The sequence below is a fragment of the Strix uralensis genome, chromosome 1 (assembly GCF_047716275.1).
Source record: "Strix uralensis isolate ZFMK-TIS-50842 chromosome 1, bStrUra1, whole genome shotgun sequence".
Lineage (NCBI taxonomy): Eukaryota > Metazoa > Chordata > Aves > Strigiformes > Strigidae > Strix > Strix uralensis.
The window spans coordinates 137097585-137115557 of NC_133972.1; the positions used below are offsets into that span (position 1 = coordinate 137097585).

Consider the following 17973-nt stretch of genomic DNA (forward strand, 5'->3'; position numbering starts at 1 on the left):
AAGGACAAGCATTCAGGGGCTAAAGAATTGCCTGTTCGAAATGTCCTTGCCCCAAACATTTGCTAAGGACAACCATGTGTTAGCTCACTGCTCTGGAGTGACTCTAGTTATCCCAAATCAGCAGATATTAACAGAAGACCTTGTTAAGGCAGGCCCTTTTGACACCACATGCAGCCTAAGACTGTGAATTTCCGACAAGCAGCTCACCCAGTGCATCACGCTTAGGGCGACAGGCATGTTCAGCTGAGGACTGTGAAAACCACTCCGGAGTTGTTCACCTTCCTCCAAGACAGACCCACCAACAGCATCAGTACTCCTGACTTCATGGTGCTGATAGGGCTTGAAAGCCTGTCGATGCAGTCAGCCAGAAGGCAGCTCTCTCCACACCCAGCTTTCCTCCTACACAGTGAAGGAGGAAGCAATTACAGCTGTTTGGTCCTTAATTTTTTATCCTGAATGAGTATGAGAATTGGGCATACCTTAAGCATGCCTATGTTTTCCATGGACAGAAGACTTTAAAATTTACAACTCAGAAAATGTATTTTGTGAGGTGAGCATTTAAAAATGTTTTGAAAGAAGTATAGCTAATGTCATGGGGCTTATATTTTAAAAGTCTCTGTAATTTATTTGAATTTCAGTTCTCTTGTGCTGTTTTCTACAGCAGAGGGGTAGTTGTATCTCTGTGCAGCTGAGATATTATTCTGGTGTTTTACCATCACTTAAGAACTGCATGAAAATGGTAGCATCTGTCTTTTAGGCACAGAAGTCAAAAACATGAAGTCATTATATGTGAGACTAACATTTTTTAACAATGAATGGGACTGCTATATAACTGTGAACTACAGAAATGGTATAGTAGTTTTGCACAGCCAACAGAAAGTTCAAAGGCTGACAGAAATACTTAATCACTCTACCCATGCTACAGAATATCTTCTTCTTTGAGTGGTACCATTAAATTGAATGTAAACATAAAAAGGGAAGGGATTGTTTAACATGAATAAACTAGAATAGTTAAATAATAACAACTTATTTTTGGTAGGAAATATAATGCTTTCTTCTCAACCTTAAGAATTAGGTGTAGTATTTTCAATAAAGTTATTTTGCACACTCCTCAGGTAGGCAGCACAGTAGGTTTTTTTGAAACAACTTCTGACAAACACACAGGGAGCTTCACCCATCATCGGTGCTCTTTCTTGAGGGTTTGCAACCAAATTCAATACCTTTTTTGACCTCTAAAGGCCAATTTTTTATCAATTTATGAATGATGATTCAAGGTAATTTGGGATAATTGTTTTGTTGTTGGGAAGGGTGACTTGAAGAGGCATACGCCTGTTTCCTTCACATTAATTAATCTCAGGGTTTTGTTTATAAAAAACTATCAAAAAAACTAAGAGATGTTTGCAAAAGCTTGTCTGAGCACTTTTTCCAAGTAACAGAAGTGGCTGTAATTATTCTATCTATAATCAATGGAAGTGTAACTCCTGGATTTCACATAATCATTATACATGTGATTTTGACAGCTGGGTTAATAACCAGTGTTTTGCTGTTTACATACTTTTTTTTTTTTGTTGAATGATAAACTATACCTATGTTCATAAAATAAATTCACTTTTTTCAAAACCAGTTAGATTCTGTTGTCCTGTAGGCAATAAAGACTGCTGAAGAGAAGTATAAAGGGAAGTAAGCAATTATGGAGATAAAAAAGAGCTGTTCAGAGAAGTAACATTTGTAAATCACAAAGGCTGTTGTTCCATATCCAAATAGCTGATTTCCAGTAGTTCCTTCTTTAGGGTAGACTACTCTACTTAGAATCACTCTTGCTGCTAAATTGTCTTACAAATTCTTACTTCAGGAAATAGGGTTTGTTCTTTTATAGTAACTGTCTTTCTGATCAGCTTTAGTGACCCTGAAATTAAAGGGCTCAGGGACTGTTTACACTTATGTTCAGCTATGGGGCACTAAATTACCCTGCACAGGTCTCAAAGCTGGGTTGAGAGTTTTCAGTTGCACATAGTACATAGTATTCAGTCTGAGTCCATCCAGATACCAGGATGCAGCTTTATTCATGGACTGGTTTTGATATCAAGTACTTCTAAATGTCACAGCTTCTTAGAAAAAACTTGCAATTATTCCTGTCCAAGAAGGTCAACTAGATCAAGAATGTGAGGTCCTTTTGGTAACTAAAAGAGGGGTTTTGTTTTTTTGTTTTCCTTTCTTGCTTCAAGAGTTCAATTACTTTTCAGTACCAGTGGAGATGTGATGGTATGAAAATAAAGCTGAAATGTTTCATATGACGAACTGTTGGACTATGTGCAGGAATCAAACCATTACATCTGAATCTGGTTTCTCCTGGCCCATACTTGGAAAGGTTTGTACTGTAGCAATCCAGAGGTACATCTGGTTCATGCTGATTAGGCATCTCATGCCTTCTGTCCTTCACTTCAGTCTCTTATATCCTTGTAGTAGTTCAATCTAGTCACCTAAATCCAGAATAACTCACAATAATTGGTGCTAATATGTAATTTGCACCACTATCAAGGCCGTTGGTCAAGAATCTGTGCATAATTGTTGCTGTCTTCAAAATATTTCATGATTATGGTCATAAATAATTGGAAATGACTAGTGGATAGACATTTTGAGAGCTTCTGTCCCCTAGATCTTCATTATATCAGAATAGAAACTTGCATTACTTAAACAAGTCTGAAGGAATCAAATCTGAACAAGCTTTCAGAAAGCTTGTTTAAAAGAAATACTTTTTATTAACAAAATGTTAAACAAATAGAATGCAATTCTGTCATCTTTTCTCACTGATTGCCTTTTGCAGTCCTGAAAACAATGGTATTCTTAATTAAATACCATGCTACCTGGTCTCAGAAAGGTTGCCCATTTGCTAAATTCAAGTACTCAGAGACAATCCTTGGTGTCAGTAATGTTTTATAGACAGGTCAAACTGTCACATCCTTGAACTAAAGCTTCAACAATTAAATGAAATATGAAGAATACTTCAAAAACCTTTGATGATTTTATTAACAAATATGTTTCATTTAGCATGTTATGGCACAAGATTAAACTCAAAATTAATAAAGTAAAATATAGGCTTTTGCAGATATAATAAGATCGAAAAAATAGTATTTTAAAAGTAGCAAAATCCCTCAACAAGTTGTTATATTCTCTGTACTTTCATTATTATTCTTTCAAACATGGTGCTTATTCATTGTATTTCAGCTGTAAAGCTTCTGCTTTCGCCTCCGGCTCACTTAAGAATCTATTATTAATTCCTTTAAAACATGCAAAAAGTAACTTCCAAGAAGAACAGCCACATAGCCATAGAGTTACAGAACTCACTGCAAGAACACCGATAAATGAAACCATCAGATAACATCAGTTAATTACAGTTTAAGGCTAGATCCTCAGCTGGTGGAAATGGGCATACTCTGACTACAGCAGAACCCAGATGCACCAGTCGACTGCTGGCTTCCAAGTTCCAAGTCATTACAAGTTGCTTTGTCTCTCCATAAAGCAGAGTATTGATTATCTCAATAATATTTCATTATAATTCTTGCACATCTGTAGGAAAGTTACATTTTCAAAGGCAGTATGTTGATTTTGAGTCCACCCCAATATACACATTTGAAAATAGGTTTCTCTGAAAAGTTAATGAAAACTTTGGGTCAAATTCTTGCATTACATGAAAAAAAATCACAAAAGTGCATATACATATGTATGTATACATGCAGAAGAAAGCCACATTGCCACCTGCAGCGTGGCCAGATGCACCTATATGCCATTTACTGCTATAGATATGGGCCTGTGTTGGGTCACAGAGTACATATACATGAATGTAAACTTTATCCCTGGGTTCAAGAGACCCCACTAAAGGAATTCTTCCTATTAGGGAAAGGAGTAAGGCTAGGGACAGTCTGGAAGTGGAGTTATGTGGACCTGCCCCACTGAAGTTGCAGAATCAAAGCTTTATTGCAAAAAGAACAGACTATTTTACACCAAACTGGTAACTAAGTTAGTATATCAACTTTATGGACTTTTGTAGAACAGATATTAAATGATTTTTCCATTTCCCACCAAGTAAATCTGGCAGAAACAATACGTATTTCCCATTAGCTTCTATAATTTTGAAGTGGCCAATCTCAGCACAGCAACTGAACACACTGAAAGGCATCAGCACTGGGAGTAAAAAGCTCACTTCCAGCTCCTAGAAATAGCTCTCAGTGACATTTTTTCAGCAGATGAAGAGTTATATTTTTAACTGCAAGCATGGTCTCTGTGCAGGTTGGTTTGATCAGTGTCTCAGGAAGTAAAAATCCAAAATGTCCCGTGTCACGCAGCTCAAACGCAAATGCATAGGGGATGCCATTTTTGTAGGCCCAGTCCATAGAGCTACCAGAACTCACATCTGAAAGAGGGAATTCAGAGAAAATTTTTAAAAATGTTAAATGCAGCTCATGTTGAAAGCACCAGAGCGTTCTTGTCACATTTTGTCCCTAGGACTCAGTGAATATACTTGCAACTCCAGCTATTGCTTGCCCTGAATCTGAACACCCTTCAGAGAAGGGCACGGGCACCCAGCACCTGGTGAAAGGTGCTCAGCACAATATGGATTAGACCCCTGATTTTCACAAGAAAAAAATTAATACCTGACTTTTTGTGTAAAGCAGAACTTTAATAAAAGAGAACACTTAGAATAAAGCCTCTAACTGTCTAAAGCCTCTAACTACACTCGTCTAAAGCTTTGCTTCCACAAAGATCTTGCAGCTGGACTGGAGCTCTGCATGCTTCTACATTTAACTTGGGGGTTTTTTTAGGCAATTCCTTTGAAGGGAGAGGGAGAAAATTGATAAAGTAATCTACACTCTCCTTTTAAAAGTGCTTTAAAAATTATTTTCTCTTCATTTCTGTCTTGTTTTCTCACCACTTCCTTACAGCATGAGAGCATTTGCATAGGTGGTGTCTAATATTAACAAACCTTCCCAAGGAAGTGTGCTTCTTATGCTTTCGTTATCTCCATATGTTGATTACCCAAGACACTTATATTTATATAAATATCCATCTCTCATGTGGCCTGCTGTCTTCTGCTCAATTCTGGCATTAATTCACTCTGCTCTTCCTTTGACATAGTGACTGACTGCACTGTAATGAGCACAAGATGACGACCGTGCTGTGAGATGGAGGTCCACAATAAAGTGGAGCTCTAGACAAAACACAGCAATGCCAGAGGAGATGCAGGAGGTTACTTGTGAAAAATCTTGCTATTTGCTTAAGCTTCTCGCCTTTTCAATGTCTGTTATCACTACTGAGGGCATTCAGGCCTCATAGTTTCAGTAAAAAAAAAAAGTGTCTTGTTGAAACCTATTGAACTTAGTTTTCTCTTATCTGTCTATGTGGAGAGCTTGCCTGACAAATGTTGTTACATATTTAAAAGGCATATTTTAAAGATATTTTGTTATAGGGAAAAATGCATTTGAAATCGCTCTCTGAAAAATGGAAGATACCCAAATAGAGATACTGTTGCTATTACTTATCATCATCTAGACACAGAGACATTTAAAACCTAGCTTTTAAAGACATCACCCTAAATTTTAGAATGAGCTTTATGAATAGCTGTATCTATCACAATTGCACAGAAGGAGAGGCAAAGTAATGGTGAAAAATTAAACCTATTTTGAATTATTTTCTCCCAAATATTTTATAACTTAGTAGTGCATTTACAGTATCTGATAAAGATATGCTTTTTAAGATCTTGGTTTATCTAACTTTTTTTTTTTTTTAAATCTGGGTTTATATGTTCTGAACATGTTATTTGCTGGCTTTCGCCTCTCAAATGCATTGCATTTTAATCTTTTATTGCATCAGCTGAGTTAATCTTACTACAATCAACTGACTGAATCAGTTACAAAACTTCATCTTCTGTCTTCCTCACCATCCACAACTGGAACAACGTTCACTTTAAAGAGCCTTTTCTTCCTATGTTATAATAAGGGTAGTTTCCTTCTCACTATAGGTAGGTCAAAGTCACAAACATGTGCCAGAGGAAAACTTACACAAAGTGCTAGATGCAGGACCATATCTGTATCTTATACCATAGGCTGACTGAAGAGCGTTAACAGCATTGTAGGCTGCTGATTCCTGTGTGTGGGAGAAAAACAAATACATAAATTAGGCTTTGAATTAAATAAGTTAATGGGATTGGAACCTGAGCTATGGATCATTGACTTCTGGCGCAATGCTGTGTTCTGTGAGTCCGTGGCAGCTAATTTAAAATTATTTTAAAGGATAAATGCATTATTTATTTTTATTGACAGCAATTCCCTAATTCCCTGAAAAAGTTGGTTAGGTATCTTCATGGCATAAAGAAGCTCACTGCACTGTGAATGATCAGCCATTAAGTATTTGTAATTATATGTATATATACCAATTTAGCAACACAACAAATTTAGGCTACATGTGAGACCATGAGATGAAATAATCTCTTTTTTATGCAGTTTAAAAGCCATGCATGCATTTTCTGCTAATACCTGTGAATGCATTTCCCAGTTCAATAAACCTCATCTCTGCTGGGCTTGTGAAGGAGAAATGATCTCTTGGTGACACTCCACAGTGGTTCAGCAAACAGAGTGGGAAGAAGGAAGGAGGCAAACTCCACTCTGAATCTCTGATGGAGAGGTGAATGTTCACTGCTGGTCTAACTTTCCCTGGGACCAGATGATGTAGGCTTGGAGAACTCTTTCCACTATTACAGAGATGTGATTTCAGTATTGTATGGGGAAAATCAGCACCGACATTTCAACATCCATATGGATGCAGTCTGTTTAGGAGGTTCATGGCATCCTGTGAAACTGGGTGCAGAAGGCCTGTCCTGTGACAGATTCTGAGGGTCACATGGGGATAGTGCATCCAAACACAGAGAAAGGACACACGTATTCAAAAGAAAAAGGAGCATTATGATCCCAAAGAAAAAGATCCTGGAGAATGTACGATGAAGGCTGGCAATATGTAGGAAAACACAGAAGCATCTCCCTATAGAAAGCAGGAAATGAACATCTTTGGAGCTAGAAACTGCTGGACTTTGAGCCACTGGGTAAAGTTGCAATGGTTATTTTAGTTGTTTTATTTCTGTGAACTGAAGAGCTGTAGGTTTCAGTTTATGCAAGTCTTCATGAACTTGGTCTTTACCTTGTTATTCATCAGGCACTAGATAAATGCACTGGGGAAGGATTACTCTATGCTTGCCTTTCCATTTATAAGTTTTCCCTAACCTTCCACTTGTTTGCCATTGTCAGGAATCATGATTCTGGCTTAATGCTCGGTCTGACCCATGCAGGCATTCCTGCTGTGGATCTTTCTCCACCCGAGTAGAGAAACCAGAGAAAACTGCTTTAAAATATCATTCCACAAAAAAAAAAAAAAAAAAGTTAATTTTTTACCTACTGGTCAGCAAGCAGGTCTGCGGAGAGTTTATTTTACACTGAGAACTGCTCTTAGCAAATGGAAGACCACTTTTTTACTCCATTATAAAAATCTGTTAGGCACAACTAGATTTTTTGTTTGTTTGTTTCTCAGCACAGGGATATTTCTGGAGACTCTAACATTTTCAGCTTGTCCCTTCTCTTCCTCTTGCCACCTCCACAAGAGAGTGCGTGGAGGCAGGGACTGCTGAAGTCAATGCTGATGAAAACTTCTGCCGGGCTGGGATGTGGTTGCCAGCCAGTGTGAGGGGTAACCTCTGACTCACCCTAACACCAAAGATGAGGAGGTGGGAGGAGGTCCAAGGAAGGGGGAAGTGCTGTCACTTGGGACTCTTCCTCCTTTTACAGATGCTTCAACTTCTGTGAGTCATGACACACAAGACCCATGATGGGGTTGGAGGTGTTGAACACTGTGAGGGCAGCAGGGTGGCAGTGCGAGGCCACGGCAGCGGCAGTGGGGACTTGAAGGGCTCTGGGGAGTGGGGAGCCCCAGCTGCAGCCTGGGGCTGTTGTCTGGTGCTTGCACTGAAGCCCCAAGTACCAGGCTCAGTTGCCTAACAGAAATTTGGCAAGCAGCTATGCTTACCATCCCAGGGCTGTGGTGTGGAGCTGGGACAGCCTGACAACAGGCCTGACACCAAGGGATGGGGAGGCAGGGCTCAGCTAAGGGAGCTGAGACGCGTGGAGAGCAATGTCCGGGTAAATGCACCATGGAAAGGAGAACATAGCCACAAAGGAGAAGACTCCTTTGAGCTACACATTGTACAGCAATGAGACAACAGAACCAAGCCCTGTTGAAATCTTTCTGAAGAAACAGTTTGGCAATGCCCATTTAAAATCAGCACAACAGTACTGGGTTCTGTGCAGAGGCAGTAACCATCTGGAGGCCAGACTGGGAGTGACCCAAGTTCACGTCCACCACATAGGCAGGTATCCCTTGGCACTGTGATCTTGATGCTCTTAGCCTTGAGGGGTCCTGCTTGCTTCCACTGCTGGAGTTATATGCCCAAAGAAGGGGACAGTTCTCAACTGTATCATACTGTGCAGATTGGATCCTGAATAAATCCAGGCAACCAGTCTTTGAACACCCTCAAAGAGCAAGCTTCATGTAAAGTTACCAGATTTTTACAGAGACATACAGAAACTCAGTCATGCCATATAAGTTCACTCCAAACACTAAGGCAAATAAATGACTGTACAGGAAGAAAAGGGATGAAAGTAGGTGAAATTTGAAACTCTAGAGATGGATGAATGTTTCTGCTGTTTTTTTCAATCTAAAAGTACGCTTTCACTTTAAGTATCTTAAAAGACCAGATTTCAGGAGAGTGTTAATAGGACAGTTGTGCCTAAATTAGAACAGAATATGCATGGTGTGATCAGTACACAGCTCTCCAGTTTCAAAGCAACTCTGAATAATTGAACACTTTAATCAAAATGGTAACTGACAGCTTACTAGACTGATACAACCCAGACAGAAACATCCTTTCTTCTGCTCAGGATTAATTGTGGCCCCCTGTTAGCACCAAATGTTATTTATCTGCTACGCATGTAGAGTCCTACAGTTGTCCACTGTACACAGTCCATGTAGACCAACAAAGCTTGTTCCATCAGCAGCAGGCAACAGAGATCTGCTGCCTTCCAGCTCACTGTAATTTCCAAGAGAACTGGAGAATCTGAAACCTCAGCCTAAGTCACCATTTTAGACACTTCAAATATTAAAGACTATTCATTTAGGAGCCACCAGGTGATGCAGTCTTTGGCTGCAGGCAAATATGAAAACACACAAATAAATAAGCAACAGTATTCCATTCATTTTCACTATGATCCCCATAATGAGCTTTCTAAGTAACAGGAAATTACTTCAGCTTCTTATTCCAATCTCCCTGTTCTTTTTGACCCACAGCAAAAAAAAAAGAAGTATAGAGTCCAAATACTGGCAAAATATTTAGAATTGGGATTTGGCTTCCATTTGTCCAGGGCTGTTGTCTAAACCAGTTTCTTTCTTTGTCCCTTTAGGTCTGTGCTCCACTCCCTCTGATGAGAAGCCTGATCAAAGTCTCACAAACCTGGGGAACACCTACTACACATCAAAGACTGCGTTCCTCTGGTCTAAAAGATAGAGTGTGTGTGCTGAGGGGCAGTTACTCCCTGTCTCAGAAGGACCTTAAAGATCATCTAGTTCCAACCCCCCTGCCATGGGCAGGGACACCTTCCACTAGATCAGGTTGCTCAAAGCCCCGTCCAACCTGGCCTTGAAATGGAAATAGCTCTTGAGCAACAAGAACAACATGTACTGAAAATTTACTGGTATGTGTGACTCCTTTTTCTTACAATGAATTTCCTGACAGTGCCTGCTATTGACTTATGTTACTCTGGATATTTTCAACAGATACCCAGTAATTATCTACTTGCAGAGGAGATGCTGATTCTTCCTAACACCATGTCTTTACCTTCTGCTGTATTGTCCTTAAAAAAATATTCTTGCACCTGCTGGTCTTTAAAGGAATGAGATCCTATGGTTTTAAGTTTCCAGTCTATGTTTTTTGGCAATAGTCACCAATTCACTTGGGGAGCTCCTTTCTCTTTGCCACTCCCCAAAAGAGGGTGGAGAAGGTAGAATAAAGATTAATGGATTTATTCACAGTCATTGCAGGGCTGGGTGGTCAGTCCCCTTAAGTCTCATATTTTTAGTTTCTCTGGCTGTGTAGTTAACTTCCAATTTGCTCTATTTCCCAGGAATGACATCAGACAGGGGAATTTTTAGTGGCTGCTGAAATTAAGTGTCTTAACAGAAATAAATGAACAAAGAGAGTTTAGTTTGTGGAGTGCTTGCTGCTCAGCCTCCTGAGAGGGCAGCTGAGTGAAACTTCAGTGAAGCTCCAGGGGCTGACAACATAATTTATTCTGCGCAGGATAAATCTAAGGTGCAGTTAAGCTCCTTTGGAGTCAACTAGCTTAAACTAGTATGTTAAAAGTCACTGCAACTTTCAAGGCCAAAAAGGGAGATACATGGACAATGTAATTTTACTGGGGACTGAGGGTGAACAAGGCTTGCAACTAGTTGGTGCAATGTGTTTCTGTGAGAAGGAGCCAACAGAAAGTAAAGCTTAGCCATGTTTCCCTAAGAGAATACGCCATAGGGAGGGTTTTATATATAGGAGGCTGGCTAAAAAAAGACCTCAGACTGTCAGCAGAGGGAATAGTTCTGTGTTTGGATGAGCATGGAATATGTGAAATGTACATATCTGTAAATCAATAGATTTGCATCAAAAAAAGGTATTCTTATTAATTTATTCTTCTACTAGACAAAAGCCCCTGATGTGAATTAACTGCTTGTCTTAAAGGGTTAAAAACACTATGTCTGAGCAGCATGACACATAAAGCAATTGAAGCTTTACTTTTGGTGAAATCTAAGAGATTTCTCCTCTAATTGATAAACATAACCGTTTCAATTTATTTTTCTCATAACATTGAAGATGATCTTTGTGCTCCTTAAGTTCTGAGCATGAAGAAACAGAATTTTAGCTAGATACCCAAGGACTTAACTACATAATTCCCATTACAGTTAATTAAATAAAATGATAATAACTATAATTAAAACCTAGGGATTTATCCTATAAAGTAATTTAAAGGGACTGATGGATGGAAGGCACTATACCATTTTAATCAAATTACCGCTGACTCACTTTGAGTGAAGGTTATATAACCAGAAGTGCAATTGCAAGCGGACGCAGAATAAATACCACTCAATATTAAGTATGTGCAAAGTATTGAAGAAACATGTCTCCTCTCAAAAAAAATACCAAAAATATTATATAGGGAAGCATATTCTCCCAAGTTTTAATGTACTTACCACACAGTTGAAGTTTGGAATAGTTGCATATTTGTAAGAGTAAGGGTACAGCAGCATCTGTGCATATGCATGGAAGGACAGATAGGCTTTTATTTGTTTCCGATGTCTGCGGAGAAAATGAGCAACAGCCTTTACTTCAGGCTCAGACTCAGGAAAGGGACCACAGTAGGTGTCATCGCATGGGTGAAATGAAGCACCTTCATCTAGAGATTGAATGAGAAAGTTGATGGTGAACGATCACAGGGAATTTCCAAAGGTCAACTTCTGGCTCAGCCTCTGTGGGCCCCTGTGCAAAAGTGTGAAAAGCAATAAACAAATTGCCTTCTTGTGACTAATGAGCATGAGCCAGTGAGATCTCACTACAACAATTTGCTTGTTCATGTAGTAGACACACCAAGTTGCCATTTGGCCAATGATCTGCAGTTCTCCCCAGAGGACATATTTTTAACCCAACAGAAAAAGGAGAGCCTGTCTTCATCGTATTTTCTTCCCTGGCTTTCCACATGAGTGGCACATTTTATGATACCATTCCAGTATTAAAACTATTGAAGAGTCTTGGTCTATTTGAAATCAGAGAGCTATGTCTCTTTCACTAGTCACTGCCAAGATAAATCTAGCCTTTAAGAGCATTTTAACATACTAGCTACTACAGTGGTGGTTACAATGGTAGGTGGATAACCTCAACGGGCATTATCTTAGAGACTGGTTTAAAACACGAGTTCTTGACTACTGCCTATTTTTACTCTTGCAAACCTTACGGGAAAAAGATGACAAGCCACATGGGATGATTGCTCAATTAGTTAAACAGAAATCATCTCAGTTGCAGCACAGGGCTTAATTTTCCTTCAAGTTTGAGGCAGGGGTTCAGTTGTGAGGATATTTTTCACCACATCAACCTTCTGAGGTGGCAGTAAGCTGCAGAAGTGTAGCTTGCCTGTAATATCCCATGAAGTACTGAAAGATGAAACTTAGAAACGGAGATATGGCAGTGGCTCCCTCATCACTTAGCAATTCTGGATCTAAGCCACCGTCTCATTTACAGCTTAGGGCCTGGGCCTAAAAGAACAATATTTATGCAAATCCACTCTGCTCTTTTATCCACTGTGATTTCAAAATGCCACGTTTTTACACTGACCCGCAGAATAATAATAGTTTGTTTGTGACATTCCCTGGTGTCACCAAGGACTTACAAAAGCAGTGTTTTATTTTCCTTTGTATAGTAAGTACAGCCATCTTCAAATAATAAGAAAAGAGCAGTGTGTGAGAAGGCATAATAATACGAACTAAACCAGGGTTATGCAATCAACCTAATGCCAAAAAAATTAAAAAGTGGAAGAATTTCATGCTCTAGCTTCATTTGTAATATGAAAATTGAGGCTATCATTCAGTGGCCACAGGTGGGGATTTCAAAAGTATTAGTGCTCAGATTGCAGTGGATATGGAAAGGTTATATAGAGGGCAGATGGTCTCCTCCCTGCAAAACAGATGGCCACCAAGTCATCCAGATCCCAGGAGCACTCTGCCTCAATGTCTTGTCAGATAATACAGCTAAAGGACAACTATTTAACAGAGCCTCTGGAGCCTTTTTTTTTTTAATGTATACTTCATCTCCTGTAAGTGTTGTACACTGAGTCATGAAAATGGACATCACTGTTAATAAACAGCAGAATCCTACAAGCTAATGGTAAAATATGACTCAGTTTAATGACTTTCAGTGAAGAAAAAAACTCTCTAAACTGTCCAGCCTACTATCATGAGCTGTTTGCAATTCCAGTTGTAGTTAGTGCTTCTCCTTAAGTGAAGCTGGCTGGTAGCAAAAATAGAGGGTTTCCATGGTGGCCTTGGATAATGTAAGGATATCCTCAATTTTCATACTGGAAGTTCTTTTAAAGTAACAACACAAGAAGGAAAAAAAAATACAGTACGTATCAACTCCTCTGAAATTTCTGAGTTACAGTCATGAGAAGATGGAATTGCGTAAAATGTTAGCATGCTCCCTTGTTTTTGTACCTGATAGCATATCGGGAGAGGAGAAGTAGCCTCGAAAATCCATCATGAGATCAAGCGTACAAAGAAAATGTGTGCTGACACTGATAAAATGAATGCTTTGGTACAGAATGAAGACTGTGAGGATGATTGAGCTGGAGCACGATTCTGAAAATTCCTTGCAGTGACTTCTGCCAGTATGAGGTACTGTCCTCAGTGAGCAATGGGGTGCACTGGAAATTTTAACTCACTGCTGCTTTCTTGGGGACTTCGGATGCAACCCCTTTAAATGGATTTGTCTTATGACATAATTTAGTTCTAAGTACCTCAATACTGGCTTTAAAGTTGCTATTTATTTCCTGGACATTAAACCATTGTGCTAGTTATTGCACATACATATATATTGCAAGGAGCGCTTCTACCCAGAAATCTTGCTGTCAGTATTCACCCGGGTCTGTGTGCAATTTCTGTGCACTATTTCGGGTACAGGCAACTGCAAAGTGAAATCTACCACAGTCAGTGATATGGCCCTTTTCTCGGTCCCTAGAGAATACAGAAGCAACCTCATAAAGCTTACATCAAAGCCCTAGATGGGAAGAGGAAAGCAGAAGGGATGCTGTGTTATCTTTACCAACTAGCTCACTGAAGCTGGCATTCAGCGGCTTTGCTGGGGCTGGATTCTGCCACAACACACCTGCCTGGAAGTCCCACAGTGAAGTTCAAGCCTGTCTGCAAACTCTTAAGTGCAACTGAACTGAATTTAAAGGTTTTTACAAGCATACACAGTATTAAATGTTAAACACACCATGATTATACAAGCCTCAAAGTGTGATATGATCCAGATTCTTCTCTGCCTCATTTAGTATCAGATTAATGAGAACATCGGGTACCGGGTGAGATCTTCCGAGCACCAGTCAGCCCAGTTCATGAAAGAGCTCTTTATTCTCTGGCAAAATAGAGAATCAAACAGAGTTTGGGGTCCAGTGAGGGAAGCAGAGCATGTGCTTGGTGGGATGACAAGCAACCTTGAAGGAATTTTTATTTTTTAAACTTGGGGTGGGGTCCTCTCATGTTCAGTGCAGGAGAGAAATGCAAGTAGTGGATTACAACACACAATGAGTGTGTGTATTGTTATAGTTTCACTCAGCCTAGAAAAAATGTTTTTTACTGAAAACTAAGCAAACATTTTCAGGACTGAGCAAAAAGTGTGCTTTAATGCAGTGGCTGGGGAGCAGGAAAAGGAAGGAACGGAGTGATCTGAACCCAAGAAAGATTAATTAGGACTAGAAAGAAAATGCACTGATTATTAATGTTGCACTCATAGGTACCTATGATATGGCTCTGAAGACTTTGTAAGAGAACTGTTCATTCCAACTATGCCGGTGGCTATCTTCTGAACAGTAAACATATGTCCCCAAAATACCAGCAGTTGTGACTTACGCACTTAAGTAAAAGATGTTAACAGTGACGCAGGACTTTGGTTCATTTTTACACTATTTTTACAGCACAAAATTGCCTTAAAGATCATGATAGCAGCCCTGGGACTCTCTTCCGTAGTGGTGGGTTTCTCAGCTAACGTAAGCTTTCTGTAACTGCTTCTGTGTCAGTCCTCTCCTTACTGCAAGTAAAGGCTAAAAAAATCGGAAGCATATTTCACAGGTCCATACTGTATTCAATGTATGCTTCTGTTCACTCTCACCTCATTTGTAAACTCCCCAGGCAGATTATTCACACTCACTTTTATCCTTACAGTTTTCAAAAATCTACTTAAAGAATCCAACTGCTGCAAACCAGACTGTACAGTGCTTACTCCTACTGCAAGTCATTGGAGTATTGTAGAAACACCTAGAGTCTTCCAGTGGAAGAAGGACTGGCTGAAGGGAGGGCTGTTGCGCTAGCGCTATGCAAACACAATTTCTGTCTTTACAAGTTTATAATGTAAATATGGAAGGTGGACAAACGCTGGAGGAGAATACAGCTGCACAGGGAGGTGAAGGAGGTTGCTCAAGATGGGAGAGCAGGTCAGCAGAAGAACCAGGTATATATTGCTGTATTTCACAACAAAGTGCTATTACTTTCTGCTGTACCGGAACTTGTACAGCTGCTTACTCCTGTGGGAGTTGCACCGTCTTGCTGTAAGATTTAATAAAATACAATTTCTTCTTCAGTGGACCTATTCCAAATCTTCTGCTAGTATTTCATTACTGCTGCATTCTCTATGCAAAATTGAGGCCAATTTTTATGAAAGTATTTACAGAAGTGCTGGGAGTTTAACATTGGATCTCCACACATTTAGAAGCACCTTCTTTCTTTATTAAATCACTAATAATAGTGGCCTTAAAATATTCTCTGACATTTGTAAGGACAGCAAAGCAAGTCTGACATTTCCAAAGATAAAGCCATTTCAGAGAAATGACAAATTAAATAAAATGAAGTTTGAAATGCTTCTTAAAGCTGTAGTCAGGTAAATTCTGAAATGTGATGGGCCAGGCTCAATACTGTGCTTCAAACTATTTACATGATTGCAGAAATACAGACTAGCTGTATGTGCCATTTTTTACTTTTGCCACACTCGCCATGAAAACTTTTTACTTGTGATGAGATGTGTTTTTCCAAAGTTCGGGACTTTTTTAGATGCTAGAAGGAAGATTTGAGCCCTGGCTTGTGGCTTTATGGGAAAGTAGCTTCAACTTTAACTATGAAAAAGAGACACTTCACAACATATGTGACCCAACCTACTTTGTTGGATAACTAAATACAGGGTAATCTGAACTGGTGGACCAAGGGATCTCCAGACTTACCACACCATTTCACCTTCCAATTGCGATTAGCATCAACACCATGACATCGAAACCTTGTGTTCTTTGATCTTGTTTTTCTCCAAAATCGATCCTAATATGTTATAAAATAGTTAAATAGCAGTATTACTATATTTTGGCAATATTCTATTTGTACACAAAACAAACTGACCCTGGTAAATATATTCAGTATTATATTTTAACTGGAGTAATTTGCTTCCATTTTGCATGCCACAAAGTGATGGGCCAGGTTATACAGAAAGTCACCTTTGAATGATGTAACAGGCATTTGATCTTTCCTGTCTGAACAGTTTTTTGAGTAATACTACTGATACTACTTACATTTGTCCAGCTGAACTGATATCCATCCACATTAAATACAGGCATGATATAGAAATACAGCTGAGTTAGCATCTTTTTCATGGCAGGATCGGTCTGGTATGTCTGAAGAGCCTAAAGCAGAAAAGCCAAAGAAGGTAGTTTCCATAATAAAAATAATTTTCCGGTTAAGTATTGTGACACGCTAAGACAGTCACATAGCCTCTGGCAGTACAGAGACCTGATCTCATGGCACCACTGACATCCTTAGAGCTGTACTTGAAAGGCTGACATCTTCCTGCAAATGTGATTAAAGGCATCATGTGAACATGTGAAAAAGGTGTTCAAAAGACCCTATTCTCTCTGCTTCTCAGTTACTTTCAATACCTGAGAAAATACAACTCTCATTACAGAGAAGCAAATGCATACAAAGTGTTTCTTGATGTACGAGCTGAAAGTCAGTGGAATAGATTCTTAGTTGACAAGTTTAGCTCCTGTAAGACAATGGAGTACTGTTGTTTCCACCAGGGGATGATTTGGTGAGGTCAGAGCATGTCTTAAAGCATTTAAGGCTCACATTACATAAGGTTTTGTTGTATTCAGAGTAATCTACTACATGCACAATCATCAATACAGGTAGCTTGTTCCTTTATAATTTAGAAAACCCTCTACTTTTGGAGAACCTCAAGTTTAAAGGTTAGTAGAAGAAGTCTAGGTAGGGAAAGTATTTTTTTGCCATTCTGCATCTTAGAAAAATGCAGCAAACCAGAGGCTCCTCAGCAGTTCTGTTTGCTAGTACCAGAGATGTTTCTTTACCAGTTTCAGGAAGCTTGGACTCCACATGCTGACTCCACTGTCCCTTGTCATAACTGCGCATCAAACTCGCATCCTTCAAAGTTTAAATCTTGATTCTGTAAGGCGAGGAATCAAATGATTCACCTGGCAGGCAGAAAGCGTATCACACTGACACTGGGTTCAGAGGGATGCCTGAGGCTGGCTCCTCTTCTCCCGGTGCTGTGATTATAGGCTTCTGCTCTGCAGTACTTCTGGCCCTTCAGATCCAAGAAGTAAGAAGTGTTTGGGGGGACAAAGGGAGATGTTTGCTCTGAAATAAACTAAGCGAAAAGCTTTTCAATTGACAAATGCCAGGGAACAGTGTGAAGTACAGGAATTCGATACTTCTGGGCTCCTAACCATCCAGCTGTTTGTATTATTGGAGCTGCCACAGGAGCTGATGGATGCTTTTTGACGGATGTAGGAAATACCCATACAATCGAACATGTCTTGGGCTGAAATTTACTCATGGAGGAGTCTGAACATTTTTTTCTTTACTCAGGGCCTAGTGAGACTTCTAAATACTATTTCTAAGCTGTTCATTAACCACCTCTGTTGTGCAGTGCTTTCTCCTCACGCAGCCGCAGCTTCCCCCCCAGCAGTGCTCTGCATGTGCAGGTCCTTCAGCCTCGCTTGCAGATCCAAAGCAGCACGTCACCCCTGTGCAAAGCCACCGAGTCAACCAGTGCTATCCCACATAGAG

The 17973-nt window shown here is 39.6% G+C and overlaps 1 protein-coding gene across 1 annotated transcript in view; it reads right to left on the reverse strand.

Moving 5' to 3' along the window:
- Positions 1–3117: 3117 nt before the first annotated feature.
- The window catches only part of CPA6 (carboxypeptidase A6), a 35444-nt gene continuing 20588 nt past the window's right edge, over positions 3118–17973 (reverse strand). The window contains exons 5-9 of the mRNA XM_074893866.1: positions 16461–16571; positions 16122–16212; positions 11335–11537; positions 6057–6141; positions 3118–4411 (exon numbers count right to left, since the gene is read on the reverse strand). Of these exons, the coding sequence (XP_074749967.1) occupies positions 4224–4411; positions 6057–6141; positions 11335–11537; positions 16122–16212; positions 16461–16571 (678 nt within the window). The 3' untranslated portion in view covers positions 3118–4223. The remainder of the gene's footprint in view (positions 4412–6056; positions 6142–11334; positions 11538–16121; positions 16213–16460; positions 16572–17973) is intronic.